The sequence below is a fragment of the Acromyrmex echinatior genome, chromosome 1, assembly GCF_024713525.1.
Source record: "Acromyrmex echinatior isolate Ae372 chromosome 1, ASM2471352v2, whole genome shotgun sequence".
In the NCBI taxonomy this organism is placed as follows: domain Eukaryota; kingdom Metazoa; phylum Arthropoda; class Insecta; order Hymenoptera; family Formicidae; genus Acromyrmex; species Acromyrmex echinatior.
In genome coordinates this window covers 16,208,472-16,228,093 of record NC_141852.1, presented here as the reverse complement: position 1 = coordinate 16,228,093, position 19,622 = coordinate 16,208,472, and the positions used below count along the sequence as shown (strand labels likewise).

The 19,622-nt window shown below is 31.0% G+C and overlaps 1 protein-coding gene across 2 annotated transcripts in view; it reads right to left on the bottom strand.

Moving 5' to 3' along the window:
• LOC105154771 (atrial natriuretic peptide receptor 1) overlaps window positions 1–19,622 on the bottom strand; it is a 111,955-nt gene that overhangs the window by 84,598 nt on the left and 7,735 nt on the right. The window contains exon 2 of one of the 2 annotated variants that reach the window (XM_087407463.1): window positions 6,200–7,347. The exons of the other annotated variant lie outside the window; for it this stretch is intronic. Coding sequence (XP_087263589.1) covers window positions 6,200–6,632 — 433 coding nt within the window. The 5' untranslated portion in view covers window positions 6,633–7,347. The remainder of the gene's footprint in view (window positions 1–6,199; window positions 7,348–19,622) is intronic. 2 annotated transcript variants of the gene reach the window in all.

The following is a 19,622-nucleotide window of genomic DNA, read 5'->3' as shown; positions in this document are numbered from 1 at the left end:
GCAATAATCGACAATCTCTATGACCTCCACCATAAATCGGTCCATAAGAGGAATAGATAGGTTAAGGTGGAAAAAAGAGAGAAAAAAGAATGCGTTTCCGAGAGCAATTTACAGTAAAGCAGCACCATTTTCGCATTACAGCTCGGGCGAGGTAAACTCCGGTGGGTGTCGTAAGAAAAAGGAGATGCGCTTACTGCATCTCGCACGACCTTTTATCGTATACTTTATGCAGAACCTATCCTCACATACGCATTTACCCTTCTTTATATGCAACACGAGCGAATGTTCTCTCTCTTTCTCTTTTATCGAAAAACTCAGCACGATTGCTCCGACGAGAAGGTATCATGAATAATCATTACGAATTCATCATAGAGAATGAATTGCTCGCAAGCTGCGGCGATTTAGAACTTGAGAGGAAGTCTTGTCTCGCCTCTGCTTTGAGAGTGAAACTTCGAAACGGGATGTAAGAGCATCGCAAAGCGCATTAAGTGTAGAACCGGTCATTTCCGACGACCAAGGCTGACGTGATCAACAGGTGAATGATTAATTTACTCTTTTACTAATATCGACGTCGCCGTAGGCAGATAAAGGCGTTTTATAATGCATTTACAGTACAATTTACATTATTTACAACCGCATACTACAGCACGATATTCTGAATTCTATCATCGTCACAATCCAGCAATTTTATTCGCAATAGTAATAAACGAATTACAATACAAACACATCAATATATTCTGAATCGACTGGCAATTTCATTCGAGAGGTTTTATTTTTTGCATCTCTCCCTTCTTTGAAATTTCGCCACGGGAAGAAAATAAATTTGCACGTGCGATGTTTTTTACAACTTGACCGATGAAATAAATAATTATTCAAAAAAGATAAAAGGACTAAAAGATCAAATTTTTCGTATCGCAATTAAGAAGTTTGCAAATTAACGCCTAATAAAATCAACCTTTTTTTTCATTAACAAGTTGCAACATACAGAGAGATTGCCGTAATCAATCTCTGTCGTTTCGAGGAGCGTAAAATCGATTGCGTTTTATTTAGTATTTGTAGTATTTGTTATTTAGTATTTGTTAATAGCATAATTTGTTAGTAGCGTATTTTATTTAAATGAAGAACATGTTCAAGAAAGTAACACAAGTCTAAAGAGAAAGTTACATATGTATATGGAAAAAAAGGTTACTGAAGCATATAAAAATTTAGTTAAATACAGAAAATTTTGTGTTCTACGTAATTATTTTGATGGTTCAAATAAAATTATTTACAGATCTGTACCTAATTAATTTTGTAGATAATTCAGTTAAATCATTCTTTCTATGTAATACATAATTTATCTGTATATATATTTATTTGTCCATATCAAAGTAAATCTAAAGTTTAAACGATAATATTTAATCACATCTCTAAATCTTGTCTTGAAGTTCTATTTGTTACTACACGAAATGTCATAAAGATACTTCACTTTTAACACTAATGACAGAAGTTTTCAAGTTGACAAGTTGGAGTTCAGTCAAGTTAGTGAAAGTTTTGGATAAGGGAAACTTCCAGGAAAGCCATTATTCACCATGATCATTTTATATTCAGACTTAATGATTATTTAAATTGATCTCGATAATTAAACGTTCAATTAAAATTATAGAAGACTAAACGCGACCGGAGTGCTTTGTATGTTTAATAGCCCATTTCTCGGTTTACCCGACTTCAGCAAAAGAAGGAAATGCTCTTTTCTGTTTTTCACAGCGTTTGAAATTTTTAGCGAACGTGAAAAAACTCACACCGGAGTTGATTTAACGGGGATTGAAGAGGATAGATTTATACACCAGTTTAGCTTTCGTCGATAGATTGAGAGTTAAACCGCTTGAATCTATCTTTCGATAAGATTTATAATTGAAATTGTGGGAGGAATTGTAGGTAACGCTAATACCATACAAAATTCAAAATGAATTCCAATTTCATGAATCGATAGAAAGGTCAATTATAACTATTTCCATTAATTTCATATTAAGACCCGACAGGAGAATGAAATGGAATCGTATTAGGCCTCTGCTAGTGGAATTAAAACTGTAATGGACTATCAATCGAATATCGAATAGAAACGGCAGAAAATATATTGTCTCTGTCGACATTCATAATGAATTCTTGTTGTAGACAGGTAATTATAAAACTCTCGTACTGAAAGCATTTGCGAAGGCCATTTTTCTAACTATAGTTGTTTTTCTTTGGACAAACAGCAACGAATTACCTCATTTTCACTCGCATCGCTCCTTTGAAAGAAAGATCGACGTAATTTCCATTAATGTACAAATTCATCTCGCAAACAGAGATGAGACACTTTTTATCGGTGATCTGCACGCACTCCTGAGAAAGTAAATGATTGGCTTACGAGAGAGGGCGTAAGGTCAATTAATTCAAACAGAAGAGCGAGCCACCGGCACAACGGGATTAATTAAACTGAATTAAAACAGTATTTAACGGAGTCTGGACGCAGAGGGCTGACGAAAAAAGACGCGGCTTTGGTTGACTGACCGGCGAGAGGCGGTTCGTCGTCATAATCCTCATCATCATGCCATTGCAGCCGGCAGCTTGTTTGACAGTTTGCAGCTGCAAATTGACACAAGCTGATGTCATTCTCTCATAAAAATAGGCGCGTTCTACCGAGGCGTTTGCCGCGGCAAAGGCACGGCTCTAACTACGGGACCCAATTAGAACATACGGCATCGGGCCCTTAGAAGAATATCGTCTCTGATTAATTGGTACAATGATGCGAGCTCTAAAACACGATCCTTGGAATACGCGGCGACGATGCACCGCGAGGTCGATGTACCTTTTCTACAACACGATCACTCCTACGTCTAATTAGCACGTCGTTTAATCCATTCGATCATCTGTCTGTCGAGTTTATAACTAATTCATAGTGAACACGTCACGCGATGTCGATTGGACATGGTTTCTTGCAAAAACGTCGAGACTGTGTTTGATTCGTAGGAAAAAAAATTAACTTTTTTCTCGCGTATTTTCAAAATATATTAGGTGTTGGAATTAATTCGTAGCGTTTTACAAGTGATGGGAAGTACTTTCATTAATGTATTTTTTAATGCTCATGTGAAATAAATAACATTCTTTCATTAAAAAACGCTACGAATTAATTCCAACACCTAATATTTTTGTAACTTCAATGCTATATTTCTTTATCACCAGACGTTTCTTACCATCTCTCTTGTATTTTGTGTGTTCAGTGAATACACCTAATATTCATATAAATGAATAAAAAATGAATGAACATACTCATTCGAATACACTTCTTTTTTTTTGTTCGTCAAAGAACAACTAAATACTTTTTCATTCCATTTGAATGAATATTTTTTAATATGATTACGAATATTTTTGTTTCGTATTCACTTTTATTCTATATTATCTGCACATTTTATAGCTTGCAAGCTTGCAAGAGAAAATAGAAATCTAAACAATGATTACACCGCGCGCTTAATCCGCCACCTACAATGGGCGTCCTTTAATCTATAGGTTAAACAAAGATATTTTTATTGGAAATAAATAATATATCTCGGAATTTAATGTCTACAGACCATAATGAACGATGTGCCCAAGATATCTTATAACATGATTATGACATTACTGTGACGTAACCGGAATTATATCGGATTATGTATGACGTTCTATCAAATAGATATTTAAAAATGTATTACTTTCTAAAATATTTTTCAAAATTTCTAAGTTTCCTTCCAATAAAATTTGAATATTAAAATGACAAAAATAAATAAAATTCATTTTTTTTTTACTTAAAGTCATTAAAATAGCCGGTTATAATTGAGGGTAACGATTGCTTATTGGAGCTTTTTTTTAGTTTATATTTGAATGAATATAAATACTCGTTAAATATTCATAGTTTTTTTGTAAATAAATATTTTTTGAAAACTCAAAATTTTAAATGAATGATTACATTTTTTTTTATGTGAAAATTTTGAATAAATATAATTTGGAGCTCCAATTTTTTATATTCATTAGGCACACTACTTGTATTTATATCGTCAAAATAATATTTACACGCACGCGCAATAGAATATTTTGAAATATTCAAAAGCTTTACGGAGTCTACAGATACATAGGATATATCAATGTATTAACAAAAATTTCAAAGCTTTTACTGATACTATATTTTCCTTTATCCAGATTCTGTACTTTAAGAGGATAAAACGAGGAATATATAAAATATATAGGGATAATACAATTTACTTCTCCACGTGGAAAAAATGATTTTGCTAAAGCTTCTAAAAATTTAGATACATACAGAAAACAATTTTGTTGAGCCATCAAAATAATTAATATAAAAAACATGATGAGCAATATTATTGCAAAAAGTTTTGCAACATTCTATAGTAACTAACTTGAGCATCCTACTTAATTATTCTGGTATTCCAATAAAATTATTTTCAGGTCTGGCTCAATTTCTAGATACTTCAGTAAAACTGTGATTTCCATGTTTATTTTTACATTACTATCCTTTTATATATGTATACTCATAAATAACGCGGAAATCATCTTTGCATACACATATTACGTTACGTTTATCCCAAATCTCTCTTCATTCGTTTCCGTTTAAATGCGAAATCGGCTTAGGTACGATAAGAACGAAATCCGTTTGTTACACAAATCTGGAAACGCTTTTGGCACAATGAATATTCTTGAATCGCGTTGGCGACCAACAGGTAGATTAATTATACGTATATCGCTGTATAGGGTCGATCTAATCCGCTTTTTGAAGCCGGAAAAAGGGAAAAGTAATCTTCAAAGCGCGCAAATAGAAACGAAAGTCTAGGTTTATCAACGTTTCCACTGAAAATTAAACTGTGCGCGCTCGAGGGTGCTTTTCACGTCTTCTCTCTCTCTCTCTCTCTCTCTCTCTCTCTCTCTCTCTTTCTTTTTGCTTCTATTGCACTTTCTGTCTCTTCAATCGAGTATCGAATGCTTCTAAATACTTAAAACAAATATCCGGCTGTCAAGAAGTAGTTTCATTGAAAACTTGAATCGTTAGTGATACACCAACACAAACTTTTTATCGTACAAATTTTTCGGAAGTTCAACGCTTGCGATAAATAATATGAAATGATATGTATTATTATGGCTTATAGTGACCATCTGGACATGTTTAATGACTGTTTTCACTTATGTTTGGCAAAGAGCTATACATACAGCAAGTGCAAACAACTTTACAAATCACTTTTCTTGATGTATGGGCCTCCCGACTTTGCACGTGATTTATCGTGCTATGTGCTATACTTCTTTTCCAGCGCCAGGCTTTTTATAAATTCTTAAATGTCAATTTTATTTTCAAATTTTTATTCTAGTTCTTAAGGGATTAGATAAATACATTTTTCAAGTAGTGATTCTAATAACTAAAAAAGTTTTCTAATATTGAAAAAACAAAAAAAAAATCAAATTAATAAAATGATTGATTAATCTACTTTCTAGTTGCAATATTAAATATAATAATGAGAGTAATATGGGAAAATATATCTCTATATATATGTGTAAATCTTTCAGAAAATGCAAGAAAGATTTTTAACTTTTACAATGACTTTATGTCTTAAATATATATAATTCATTAAAAATATCTACTGTGAAAACATACAAAAGGAGGAAATTAAAAGAAGTATAAGCATATAATTGTAAAAAAATATGATATTGTTGTATCACAAATATTAAAAAACCTTTGCATTCAGTAACGTATTAAAGATAGCAAACAAAGTTAGTGAAATTCGATATTTAAAGATTAACAAATTTGACGTTGAGTATTTACTGAACGTAATCGAGAATCCCAGCCTATTTAAAATATTGTTTGTATATTGTTATTTATCTTTTCAAATATTTCAATGCATTAATTACCATGAATTTTTGAAGATCGTCGCGTTGAATAAATTATGCGAATACCGTGCATTTGTGAAACCTTTTAAATAATTGCCCAAAGTTATTTGGGGAAATATTCATCTTTACAAAAGATTTCTGTAGTTCTTTAATATGAAATTTCGACTCGTGTAGCTTGTCGGAATGCCGCATCTCTCGATTACGTCGGAGATGAAAAATAACGATCAAGGAAAATAAAAAGATATGAGCAAAAACCAAGAAAATAGAGCAAAGCAGAAAAGAAAATGTGAAGGATATAAACGTATCGTGCGACCTGCTGTCTGGTTGATGTAAAACTCGAACGCGGCCAAGGGCCCGTAAGTGCTGGAGCAGTATGAGTCGCGATAGTCCACCTTGATGTTCCATCCCGGTAAAGGTCCCCTGGGTGAGCTGACGTATTTCACAGCTAGCAATACCGCGGGTAACACTCTCTGCAGACTCTGTTCGTGGTGAGGATCACCCGGCGCGATCACCGCTAGCTTTACTTCATCCTTAGACTGCATCGTCCGTACACCTCCAATGCATTCCCTGGAGCCAGCCGTCATCGTTGTCCCCGTCTCCGTCGTCGATACCCTCGTCGTCGTTGTCGTCGTCATTGTCATCAGGCCATTCGTGCACTGACCCGCACACAAACCCGAAAGGGTCAGCGTCAGTCGCACTAAAACACCACCGTTCGCACACCACCGCTTTCTTGTCCGCGACGCCATCGCGTCCCCCTGATGTACGTTACACCTTTATCTCGACGGGGCTGTCAGTCTAATTATTGCACATTGCAAAGCATTTTCCATGTTGCTATCAGTTACGCGAGAAGACGAACGAGTTACGCGCGGCTGCTCATCATGGAATTCGGGTAGCTCTTCCCTCTGCATTTTGATGTTACATCGAGTCTCACTTGGAGCATTCCACCGCAGAATATCTCACAGCAACATGGTTCATCGTATTTAATGCGTTCACATCTTGGAATTTGCATCCAATGCGATATGAATTTGAATAAAAAGATCGGTGACTCCTATTTTCGATTTTTTTCACTATGTTTTATTAAATATATTTCCATATAGTAATACCATCCCTTTATTCTTCCCAGAGAAAATATTGGTGTCCTTAATAGATTGTCTTCTGTGATTTTGATAAACATGTGCTGTCTTGTTCGTCTTTATTCTTCACCATTCTTATATTATAAACACTCATTTTTATGCACGGAAGAGCTTTGAAAGCTCCACGTGTATTTATGTCCTCATATAAGAAAATTGATGTAGATAATCTCGCTTCTCCTTTAAAGCGTCAGATATTGCTCCTTGCTTGAGAGGTTCGTTGCAATTCCTGGTACGGTCCAATTTAACTTCGATGCAACGATAATCATTAGAAATCTCGAACATCATGACCTCACTAATTACGAAATACACGTGTTCTTTAGAAGTTTGGCTGCGAAATAGGTTCCAAATTAGAAAGTGAGAGATACTTGGTTTAATCTCGTTACATTGCACGTATAATCGTATCCATTTTATACACTATACTTCACTGTAATTTCGTGCATTTGACATTTACTTTTATTTTAGATTCGCAAAGAATAATAAGATATCACCAATTTTCTTAAATTGCATAATTTCAACCTGAAAATTATTTGTTTTTTATCTGAAAAATGTAATGTATGAGATGTAATGTAACGTATGAGAAAGTGAGTATTTAGCAATGTTATCTCGATGCTTGAAAAATTGAAAAATATACGGCAGAAATCTTCCTCTTAATATGATAATAACATACCATTGTTTTGTATATTTTCTTTTACGAACCTAAGAGAGTTCGTGCCCGTGATTTCTTATAAAGATAAGAAATTATAACAGGTATTCATAGTCGATTTTTATACTTAAACCGTATTTTAATTACAGTCTTTAGAAATCATAAAAAAAACCAATTACAGAGCTTATAACTACAGAGCTATTAGCATCTTAAGACATTATTTAAGACAATCTTGAAATAAGATTTGACTGTGAATACCTACTTATGTTCCGATAATATTAAGCTCTATGGATTATTCTATCCATAATTTTATGTAATATGAAAAAAATTAAAGAAATAAAATACATACATATTGTGTTCGTGCCAATATTAGCTACGTGAAATTGAGTCAGCTGTGTGAAATAAAAATTCAGTACTAAAATTTTATCTTTTGAAAACCAATCTCCGTGATGACGTGCCGTCAGATTCAAAAGAAGAACTAAAGAAATCAGATTTACATATTTTACATATTTTGACTTGAGATTGATTTGTACGTATGTCATAGTAGTAAATAATTCTTGAACATATGATAATGTATAAAATATATATTGAAATATCATACATACACATTAAAATATACCATCAAGTGAAATAAGAAATTGAATTTTATCCTGAAATCTGCAAAATTTTAGATGGTTTATAGTCAGTTTTAACAAAAGCATTTTTTAAAGTTGTTGATCTACGTTATTGTATATATTTTCTAATTAAATTAATTATTAATTTAAAAAGTATTGTACTCGTACCGAAAAATATTTATTTAATTTTTAATTTGTTATTATTATTATTATTATTATTATCTGTAATATTATATTTAAATTTTAAATAAACATTATATAAATGTCTTACTTTATTAATTATAAATGAAAAAAATAGAAAATACTGTATATTTTTCCAAATAAAAATATTAGATAATTAATTAATTAATATGATTTAAAGATATTCCTGATATATAGTCTCTGCAAAAAGTTATTGGAAATTTATATTTTCTGTACTATTTTCTGTAAAATTAACATGAGGTATATAATTATATATATATGAAACAGTTCATAATATTTATACATATACATCTGATTTTTTTATTAAATTAAACCCCTGAATTTTTTAATAAAGTAATCCTTAAATGATTTCAGTGCTGTAAAAGAACTTGACACGAGATAAGCAGCTAAATGATATGAAACTCATTACATAATCCGGACCATTTCATCAATGTCCAAAGTAACAATTCATTCTTCAAGTCTTTGAGTAATTCTTATTTCGGGACATGCAACCTAAAAACTATCAAATCTTTTACTCTGCGAAAAAATAATGGGAGTAAGTAAACGCGTTCTTTACTCTGTCGCGTCTCTTGATTTTCATGTCAGGCTTTTGGCCTGCGCCCGCAAAAGAGAAGACAAATACAGAAAAACGCATCTTCTGAATTAGGGATGGAAAAATAATGTTATTACATGATATAGACAGAGTCAGGCAAACACGACGTACGTGACCGTACACGTCAAAATTTTTCCGAGTCGCGATAGACACGCATGTTATGTAATTTTTTAACTTGCAAACTTGCACTGTCACCATGCATGGATAATAAGACAGATATAACATTACGCATAAAGATGATAGAAATACTGGAAACAACCGATCAAATTTGGACTTAAATACGCCTTCTTGTGCATAGTGCATAGTATAATATTGCAATCAAATTTGGGAAATCCAAATTCACTCTTCTATTGTAAAGTAGTTCTCTGCTGTGATTAGTCAATTCGCTTACTGCTTATATATTGCTTTACGTTTTTTTATGTTTCTAGCTTTACAGCTCTTTTATTATATCGTGACTGTCACGACGTAAGATGTAATCTAACACCAGTGCCCTTACAAAATGAACAATATGAGATTTGCTCTTAGATTATTATTCTTGATGCGATAACTCTGTAATTTACATAATTATGCTCATTTAAAAGTTTAAAGTTGCTCGCCCGTAGATTAATAAGCATTGTGTAGTAACATTTATTTATCATCAAGTTATATCATCTTGCTACAACAGATAATTAAAGTCACTCGTGATGTATGTATATTAATAACGAGTATGGAATAAATCACAAGATCGTGCTGTTAGTTTAATCGCATAATACAAGGAAGCAGTAAGGAAATTTAAGAAAAAGCATGGATTTACGTCCTGCATAATTTAGTGGGATTCTCGTATCCGTGTATGTAGATGTGAGAATTAATACTTGATTTATTCCTACCGGGCACGTATTCGATTAAGGCACATATATATTTTATGCATAGATTCCACGATAAAAAAAAATATACGAGCATTCGCTAGGGATGCTAACAGGGTAGCAGATGTTTCGGATTATATGCCAATAAGTCATAAGAAAATTCTCGTAATTATTCGTAATACGCTATTATTAGAATTTATACCAATATTTTACGATATTGACAAAATGCAATTTTGTTCGGATAACACATTATAGTTTGTGCCACTATAATTTTACATCAATTTTACATGATAAAATATTTGCTTTTTTGATAAAACTCCACTCTGTAATAAAACTACGCTTTCAATAAAAGTTTGTAGCAAGCTTTTGCAGTCATGCATTTTGTTACAAATTGGCATTGATCAATCACAAATATAACGTAGAGAGTTGATTTTTACCTATTCATATTCACATTCAACGGTACTCTCTGAAAGTATTATAAATCAGTGATTTCAGTGTTACACTTATAATTAATGTAATCATCAACAAACGTTTACTATTTCTTTACTAATAATATACTAATTCTTTCACTTTTAAAAAATAGAACGAAGGATTATATTGCCAGAAACAAAATGTTCACGAAGTTTCTGATACAGTCGATAATATAGTTTTATTACGGGATCGCGTGAATGAAAATTGATCACAGCAGACAAAAACTCGGATTCGACCCGGATTCCCGAAATTGAAATAGGTAATCTGACTATTTGAATTTAATTGTAAGGATAGCGTCCGCCCACGCAGATAGTCAAAGCCTAATTTGAGTAACTTTCCAATAATATAAAGGGAGATTTTTAAATGATATGCAAACATTGCTGTTTGCATATTTCACAGAGAAAATGTCCTTGGAAAAAACTCAAGAGAAATACAAGATCCGTCTTTGAAAAACATACATATTTATTTCATTAATTTTATTTAATCTATCTCTATATGCATATACTGATTGTGAGACTTCTTTATTGAAAACTAATTTGCTTAACATGCAATTAAATAGGAAATATACCGAAGATAAATGAAATGATGATGGATTTAGGACTCTAACAAATTAAATAAACTCGTTGAAACAGATCCTTTGTTTCGTATTTGTGCCTTATTGAAAAATCGTCAAAGAGAGTGTGTCTCAATTCGTAATAGTTAACTGAATATTCATAAATTTATGCAAAAGAATAATATTGCAACACGTAGTACTCGCAATAAGTTTTTATCAAATCCTGTTCTTTGAGGTTTCATCGATTTATAAAATATTACCGTTCCAACGAGGAAACTTTCACAATCAAAAAGACTTATAATTAACCGTCGAAATATCTTTCACTGTAAAGCAGTTTTAAAGCAGTTTTAAAAAAAAAAGATAGAAACGTTCCTACGGAGGAAATATGTAATTGCACGAGAAATGAGTGAATCCGCGAAACAAAAGAGCGAGAAGCTTCTTTAGAAGCGAGAATCGAATATTGCAGTCGGTAGGGATAGAATATTTCAGAACACCTTATTATCCAGCAAAGAACAAAAGTTTCGAACTAATAATAAATGCTACGGAATTTTCGCGGTAAGAAGGAAGCGCGATTTATACGATATTTTGATGCAATTATTATCTTCCGATTCGATAAAATTTCAGTTATCGGAATTTAGAACTCATTATCAGAATAAATCGTTTCAGTATATAAACAATATATATATATATATATATATATATATATATATATATATATATAAATCGCGTTTTATATGCAAATGCATGCATTAATTAAAATAGATATTATAAATATACCGGTCTACTTTATCAATAATTCTCTTACGCATTTATCAGATAATTAATGTGTAACGAACAAGCAATGTATAATTAATATAAACAGTTTTATATAATTTACGAGCAATTCAAAATCGTTGAAAATCGTTCAATTTATAAGGCATCATCGCAATATAAATATAATAATTACGTTACGTATAACACGAAAAGTATCTGTAATATGATAATATGGTATCGCAAATGTAATTATCCCGTTATTACAACGTTACATTATACCGTTAATAGATCTGATTTTGCGTTTGAAACCATTTTCAGGTCATGAAATCACGCGTGAATAAGCCTAGTTTTCCACAAATGACACTACTTGCGACTTTTGTGAAATACTATTCCGAGACGCAAACTGCCAGAGCTGGCTTTGTCGAAGTTCAAGTGAAGAGAAACGGTGGATTAACGTTCATCGGAAATTCGCATACGGACTAGTTAATTAGCAGTCGCCGAGTAATGCGTCGTTTAATTAAATCATGGGTGATAGAACTTATTAAAGACCGTTGTCAGAACCATTGATGTTCCTTCCCACGATCAGATGTGACGTTCGAATAAATATTACTATCATCGAGAAATCGTATTGACGATCATGTCGGTGAAAACGCCTACCGTTATTTACCATTGATGAATTTAATCAAACCACCGTCACATCATCTGCAAAGGAACACGATCTGTCAAACACGCTTAAATGAAATGCAATCGAGGCGTATTACGTCGATGCCAATGTAAAATTAATTGCGAGTCGCATAACGAAATGCAAGCCACGATGCTGTGCGAAGACTGCTCCATGTTTGACGTTACCTTGTTTTATACATTCGCTCGCGTGAACTTTATATCCGCGCAGTGTGAATGTCAAATGTGCAAATCGTCAAAAGCTTTGTACGTTCCTTGAATAATGTGCTCTACACGTTTAGCATTCATTCGGAATGTGCATCAACAACCCAAAAAATGCAATGTATATAATACGACATGCATGCAGCTTTTCAAGAGTTTATTACTCTCGATTTAATTTTATAACTTCCTTCATCGTTAACTGTCCATCAATATTTATAAGCACAGGAAATTTTGATTGGAAATTCATTCAGGAATTTTTAAATCGATTCAATTATTTCTATCTAAGAAATTCATTACATATTAACCTTCTTGAGATCTTTATGTCTCAATTTATTTTTTGACTTTATTTTTTTGAGATGCACAAGTTTTTAATTAACATGAGTACGCCATAACAAAAATTTAAAATGAGTCAATCATAATCAAGAAAAAAATTTCACTCGTGTGTGAGTGATGCGATTACTTTTTTTTTTAAATACTCGTTTAAATTCAGACACACATCGATATTGCTGACATTATAGTTGATCCCACATCGAGTCATTAACCGTGACGCAATTTAATGCAACTTAATGCACAGACGAGACGTATAATTGCGAAATATGCTCAAAAGCTGCTTTTAGCGCAGACCACATCATAAAGCATACTAAAAATTTTCCCGAAAAGTGCTTTGCTCGAATTACGATGCCATAAAAAAATTTCGTCTATGACGACGACTTTATCTCGTATTCCTTCACTTTCTTGTTCGTCATCTATCACACTTTGGATCTCGGTAAGTCTGATGTCGGTTCATCCCGCGAACGTACTATCATCTTTCATTACGACGTGTTGTTACGCGAGACAACCATCCAATGTCAAGCAAACTCAAGAAACTCTTGTAAGAGCGTGTTCCACCGGTACGACCCGAAGAGAAAAGTTCGGAGAATATGCTTCCATGAACTCTTCTGCTTTCCTACTAGAAGACGATAGCCAAGTATTGCGTATGTAATCGTATTTCTTACATATTCTCATTTTCCACGTACATTTCCTATATTTTACGGCTTTCCTATATTTTAGTGGTTTATATATTAGCATATTTATTCTTACATAATTCCAAAATTATAAAATTGCTACTATATTTTATTTTATTTGTACTGCTAACGACTTTTTTAATATATTCATGTATTATATATATATATATAATTTTTTTGATAAAATTTTTTAGAATAAAAAAATTTTTTTTGTTAAAACCTGAATATTGTATCTATGCAAATAGAAAAAGGATTGACTGGAATGGAATACTCTTTTTCTCTGAGTATTATACAATCGATATTGTTCTGAATATAATATGGCATATATTCTGCAAAATCGGAATGACTAAAAAATAGTTTTAGAGAAAAGAGTATATGCGAAATGCAAGTTTTAATAGATATATATAACATAGAATTATCTGACAAACATTATAATAGGAAAAGAATGATGTAAAATTAGAATGTATTTAACAAAAACACTCATTTGTGAACTTTATATTCTGCAAAATGTTATGAATATAGAAATCGCGAATATAGAGAAGAGAAAAATTAAGCTCGATATAAAACTAAATAGCCGAGAAATTAAAAAACGCGTTTTTCAATTTTCATATTTCTTTTATTTAGTTTGTGTTAAAATAAATATTCCAATTGATTTTTATTCAGATCACAACACTAATATAAAAATTACGGTTAATTTTTATTCAAATTAAGAGATAAAATGAGAAATGTCAAAAATTGTTTCTCTCTTTATTCATTATTTTATTACCTTTATTAGTGATAATTTATAATAAAAAAGTTTTGTATCTAAATAAGAGAAATAATTGCTGCCATTAAACTGACAATAAAAATAGCTTGAATATGGAGAATTTGAAATTAATAGGTTTTACTTTTATCTACTCCACGTAGTTTGAAATACGGAAATGAATATAAATGCTTTGTAAATATAGAAAGCCAAAATACTTTCGTTCTGATATTAAATCCAATAAAACGAAGGTTCTCTCAAGAAGTATTTGTACACATGAACAAGATTCTCTCAAGATTCATTTTTTGAAGGATAATCACATATTCCGCAGTTGTAGTCATTATAAATAATAAATTTCCTCAAGAGAGAGCTTACATAAATTGAAATATTATTTTTAGTAAAAATATAAGATATTTTCTGCAATTACTCTCTGTTTTTCTGAAAATGCAGTCAAACAGCAAAAAGTTAGATGACTGAAAATTTTGCCAATTTTCTCAATTTTCATTCCTTATTCAGTCCTTATTCCTTATTCCTTATTCAATTTTCATTATTATTCAACACGATCGCGATTATTTCATCTATATCCGTCATTTTCCAAGTTTGTCAAGTACAGAGAATGTATTTGAACAACCTGTCATCGCGGCCTTTTGTATGCCTGTGTGCATGTGTATGTGTGCATTTTCATTTGGTACATATACTCTAAAACGAGAAATCGCACCAACGTTTACACGTGTCCACGCTCACTATACGCACGAATGCAGTCCGAGATTTCTTCAATAACTATATACATATGACTCGGAACGAGATGGAATACGTATAACTAGTTGGATGTAACTATAACTCTGACATTTCGCCATTTTTGTTTGGTAGATGCGAAAAACGAAAGATACGACTGTATCCTGCAATGCAAAAAGTGACACTCTTGATTAAAGAAATGTTTTTGCGTTTTTCCGTTTCTGCTATCAGATATTGACGTCATGTATCCTGGAGATTCTTGGAGATTTCCTGGAAGCCCATATGAATCGGAATTTAATCAGAATATCAAATTATTACAAACTTCATGATATCATAATCAACTTTGTACATTCAAAATCTTTTATTTAAGATTCTTCTATTTAAGATTCTCATAAACGTGTTTAATAAATTTATTATGTAATATCAATACAAGTGAACTCATTGGGTTCATGTATTTATTCCACCAACATAAAATTAACTTTAATCTTGATTCAATTTACTCTTTGTCTTTTTTAATTTTAGAGAATTATCTTTATAAGATAATTCTAGAGATAATTTTCTAAAATTAGAAAAAGATAAAGAGTAAATTGAACTAAGATTAAAATTTATCTTACATTGTTAGAACCAGGCTTTAAAGTTTTCGAATTAGCGCGAGAAAGATCTGATTTGCTTGGAATTTAACGCGGAAGATCAGAAAGTATATCGCGTAAAATTTAATCGCATTTTCTCGAGACTGGCAGAGTTACTAATTTAATTAATTGAATCATCAGCAATCACATTTTGTAAACGTCCGAAAGTATTTAATGTTTGGCAGGCTGCATTCAAAGCATGGCGTTCACCAAATTACGTAATAATGCTTAATTTACTTAAAAGCATCTGGATTAATCTTTCCGCAAAACTAAATTACTTTTACGTTGCATCGTAAAATTATTATGAATTCACGTAAGACAACATTCCGGTATCATCCATTCGCGATTCATCACTGATTAAGAAAAATGTATCTCGCCCAAGATATAAACAGCGTGCACACTAATATGCATGAAAATTAAATTAAAAAAAATTAAGTAATGTATTTCTTACAATCTGAATTAAATCAGAAAATTTTCAAAACAGATAAATCAGCGAAGATAAAATTTAGTAATTCATTTAGTTTCAGTCGTATAAAGTGATGAAGTAAGACAAATAAGGTTATATATATATTTCTAATTACTATGTAATTAGTAAATTGAAGATAATTTGCTACTATGTAATGATGTAAATTAAATTATAATTTATGTATATAAATTATTATCTAATTGTTATATAATTGTGCAAACAAAAAATAATTTTCTACGAGTAATCATTCATTGTTTAGTGATCATTCATTGTTGATTTTTCCTCAATTTTAATGTTTCGTTTTTGTTATTAATTTTAAATAATATAATTTTAAAATTTAGATTTTTGTTGACTGGTAGATAAAATTTGAATTGTTCAATATATGTATATATATATATATAATCTTTTTACACGGTGCTTATCCAATGAATCTTGTATTACAGTAGAATTTTCATTACCATAAGCATATAATAATAAAATGCTATATATAATATAATTAATAAGATTTTGTCCTCACGGATAATGCGAATAGTGCACTTTATATTTTACATTATTATATATGTAGCTGTTTATATCGTTCATAATTTTATATTAGATGAAATTTGTCTTTACAATTGTTTTAAAAAATTATGATAACGTCAGTCATCAATAACGTCACTGAAAAAGCGCCAATCACGGATAATTAACACAGTCAACAGTCAGTGTTAATTAATTCTCTTTTTCCTTCATATTTGCATTCGCTGTCCTATTTAACATACTGCATGCGGAATTCAGCATCAGTTTTGAATTATGCAATCTCATTTTAGTTATGAAAGTCACGAACTGATCGGGTAGGATAAGATCAAACTATCCTAAAGCTTCCTTTTGCGATGCGAAGTGGGATCATAGAAAATTCGCGTAATGAGTGGACTCGGAATGATCATATCGATTGTTCATCGCAACAGTGAAAAAGAGATGATATTTTGTAACGAAGTAAAGGCTTCCGGTCGTGTGAATATATTTTCTTGTGTCGCCGATATGAACCGATGTCGAAAAAGTAGAAAGCGAAAGATCTCCGAAAATTTATTATCATAGCAGCTGTTTCAGGCTTTTCTCCAATCAATTCACGCGGAAGGAAAACGTTAGCATGACTTTTTATAATTCACACCACGCGCAATCGTCTCGATCGTTTTTGCGCCGACTGATTGGATGTTCCTGAGAAAAAAGCTGGACGATTTGTACCAAATGTCGTGATTTTGTATACTTGATAAACACCGACGGCCGAGGATGATAGCGCGTAGAAACAGCCAGTGTGTTGGTCAAAGTCGAAATCGCAGATTATTGTAACAAATTCTTTTCCTGGACGCGACAAAAGAGCTCGATTGCAATTGCATCACATATAATGTAACTGTCCCTATTACTATGTCTGTCCCTATTAATGTGCCTTTATATTTAAATAAACCATAAAAAAATTAGTACAAATAAATAAGAAAGTATATTTTTCTTATTAAGATAAATTATTAATGTACACAATACCGAAGAAAATATTCTATTTTTTAAAGTATAGTATATTCTATTAAAGTATAGTCAATATTTTTCAAAAGATACATATCGCAATTTATTTATGTGAATCCAGTAATATCGAAAGATGAATTTAAGCTTGTTCTATTAGTGTATTCTCTCTGTGAAGCTAACAACGTTATATTATGAGTGTATATTGAAATTATAAGCATAATTAAAATTATTTATATAATATTAACTTAAACAATTAGTTCACATTTATTATCTATTTCAGTAATTGTTAAAATAAGTGTGGATAGATACACGAATTGGAGGTATATTAGGGACTAACTCAAAACATTTTCTTTATTTTCATTAAAAACATTATAAAACATTCAATAACAAAATAAGAACAAATGAGAATACAAATTTCTGCGCAGAAAAAATCAATTAGGTATATTTATTTCTGCTTACATTAATTGCTTACATTAAGACGTTTCGAATTGAGTCGTAACGTCAGAATGTTCTTATCAATTTAATGTAAGCAGAAATAAATATAATTGAATTTTTGACGCACGAATTACTGTTCAGAAATGTATACTCTTATTTGCCGATATTTCATTATTATTTAAACCTCGAATCCGATTAATGTTACTATTTAGATTAATATTATTATTATAAAACATTAACATTTTTTAAATTAAAAAAATATTATAAGAAAAAGGAATAATTAAAAACATTGATTTCAAATTAACAAAAATTAAAGCTGCAATATTTAATAATTAATTCAGTAATAAGCAAATAACTTATAAAGGCATACTAATAGCGACGATTACTCTATTTTCTAATTTTATTATTTAGCAACATTTTTATCTAGAAAACAATATTAGAGAATAGAAAATAAATTTAGAATTTTTAATTAGAATTTTTAATTAATGTTAAATGAAATTAACCTAATATATGCCTAATAATATATTGAATGAATATTTACTATTTCCAATTCACGTACAAATTATACGTCGATTATTTGTCAGTCTTGAGAAGCACAATTTTAGATTGAAACTGGAGACGTCGCAATTTAATTTGTGATATTATTATACATACTCCAGCTTCAGTCTAAGATCGTGTTTCAAGACAAAGTTTATTTAAACTGGAAATAGTAAATGTTTATACAATACATTATTATGCACTAAAACTCGCCTGACTGAATAAGGTCCTGTTCATTCATTTGTGTTTTTAATTAAATCTTTCAAAACAAATCCAAAATAAAACTTTCTAATTTGTATTTTTAATTTCGAGTATAGAAATTGCCATTCATTTAAAACAAATCTTACGAACTATATGTTTGATTCATTTTTTCTATTACGTAACGCACTTATTACAATTTAAATTTTTAATTATCACGCATAGAAATACAGAAAGAAAGAAAATTCAAATTTTTCGGTATAATTAATGCCAGAAATATCTTTTCCACATTTGAAATTAAATGGCGCGATGAAGCATCTAGAGAAAGGATGCTTTTTTTGATCTAAAGAAATGTTTTTTTCCTATACGGTTTTTCCTATACGGTAAAAAAAAAATGTTTTCGATTTTAACATAATTTCTTTAAATTAAATAATTTTTTTCATTTGATTTAAAAAAATAATGTTTAAATCAAAGAAATTACATTCAAATCAAAGAAATTTTTTCTTTAACCATACAGCAAAGAAATATTTCTTCAAATCAAAGAAACCTTTCTTTGGGTGAGAGTATAGTATTTTATTAAGATTAGAGCATCAAATTTCTTTCGCATTTTGCGAAGCTTGTCGATTGTAAACGTGAGTAGCCCGATCAATTCGTATAAGGATCAGGTTTGAATCCTTTTCTATATAGATGGAAAAGAATCCTGGTCTAGAATACTCAGTGGAGGAATGTCACGTGCTTTCCGATCGAAAGAGCCGGCAGAGACAGCTATAACAAAAGACAATTCTAACAATTTCTAATTTGAGATGTTCTTT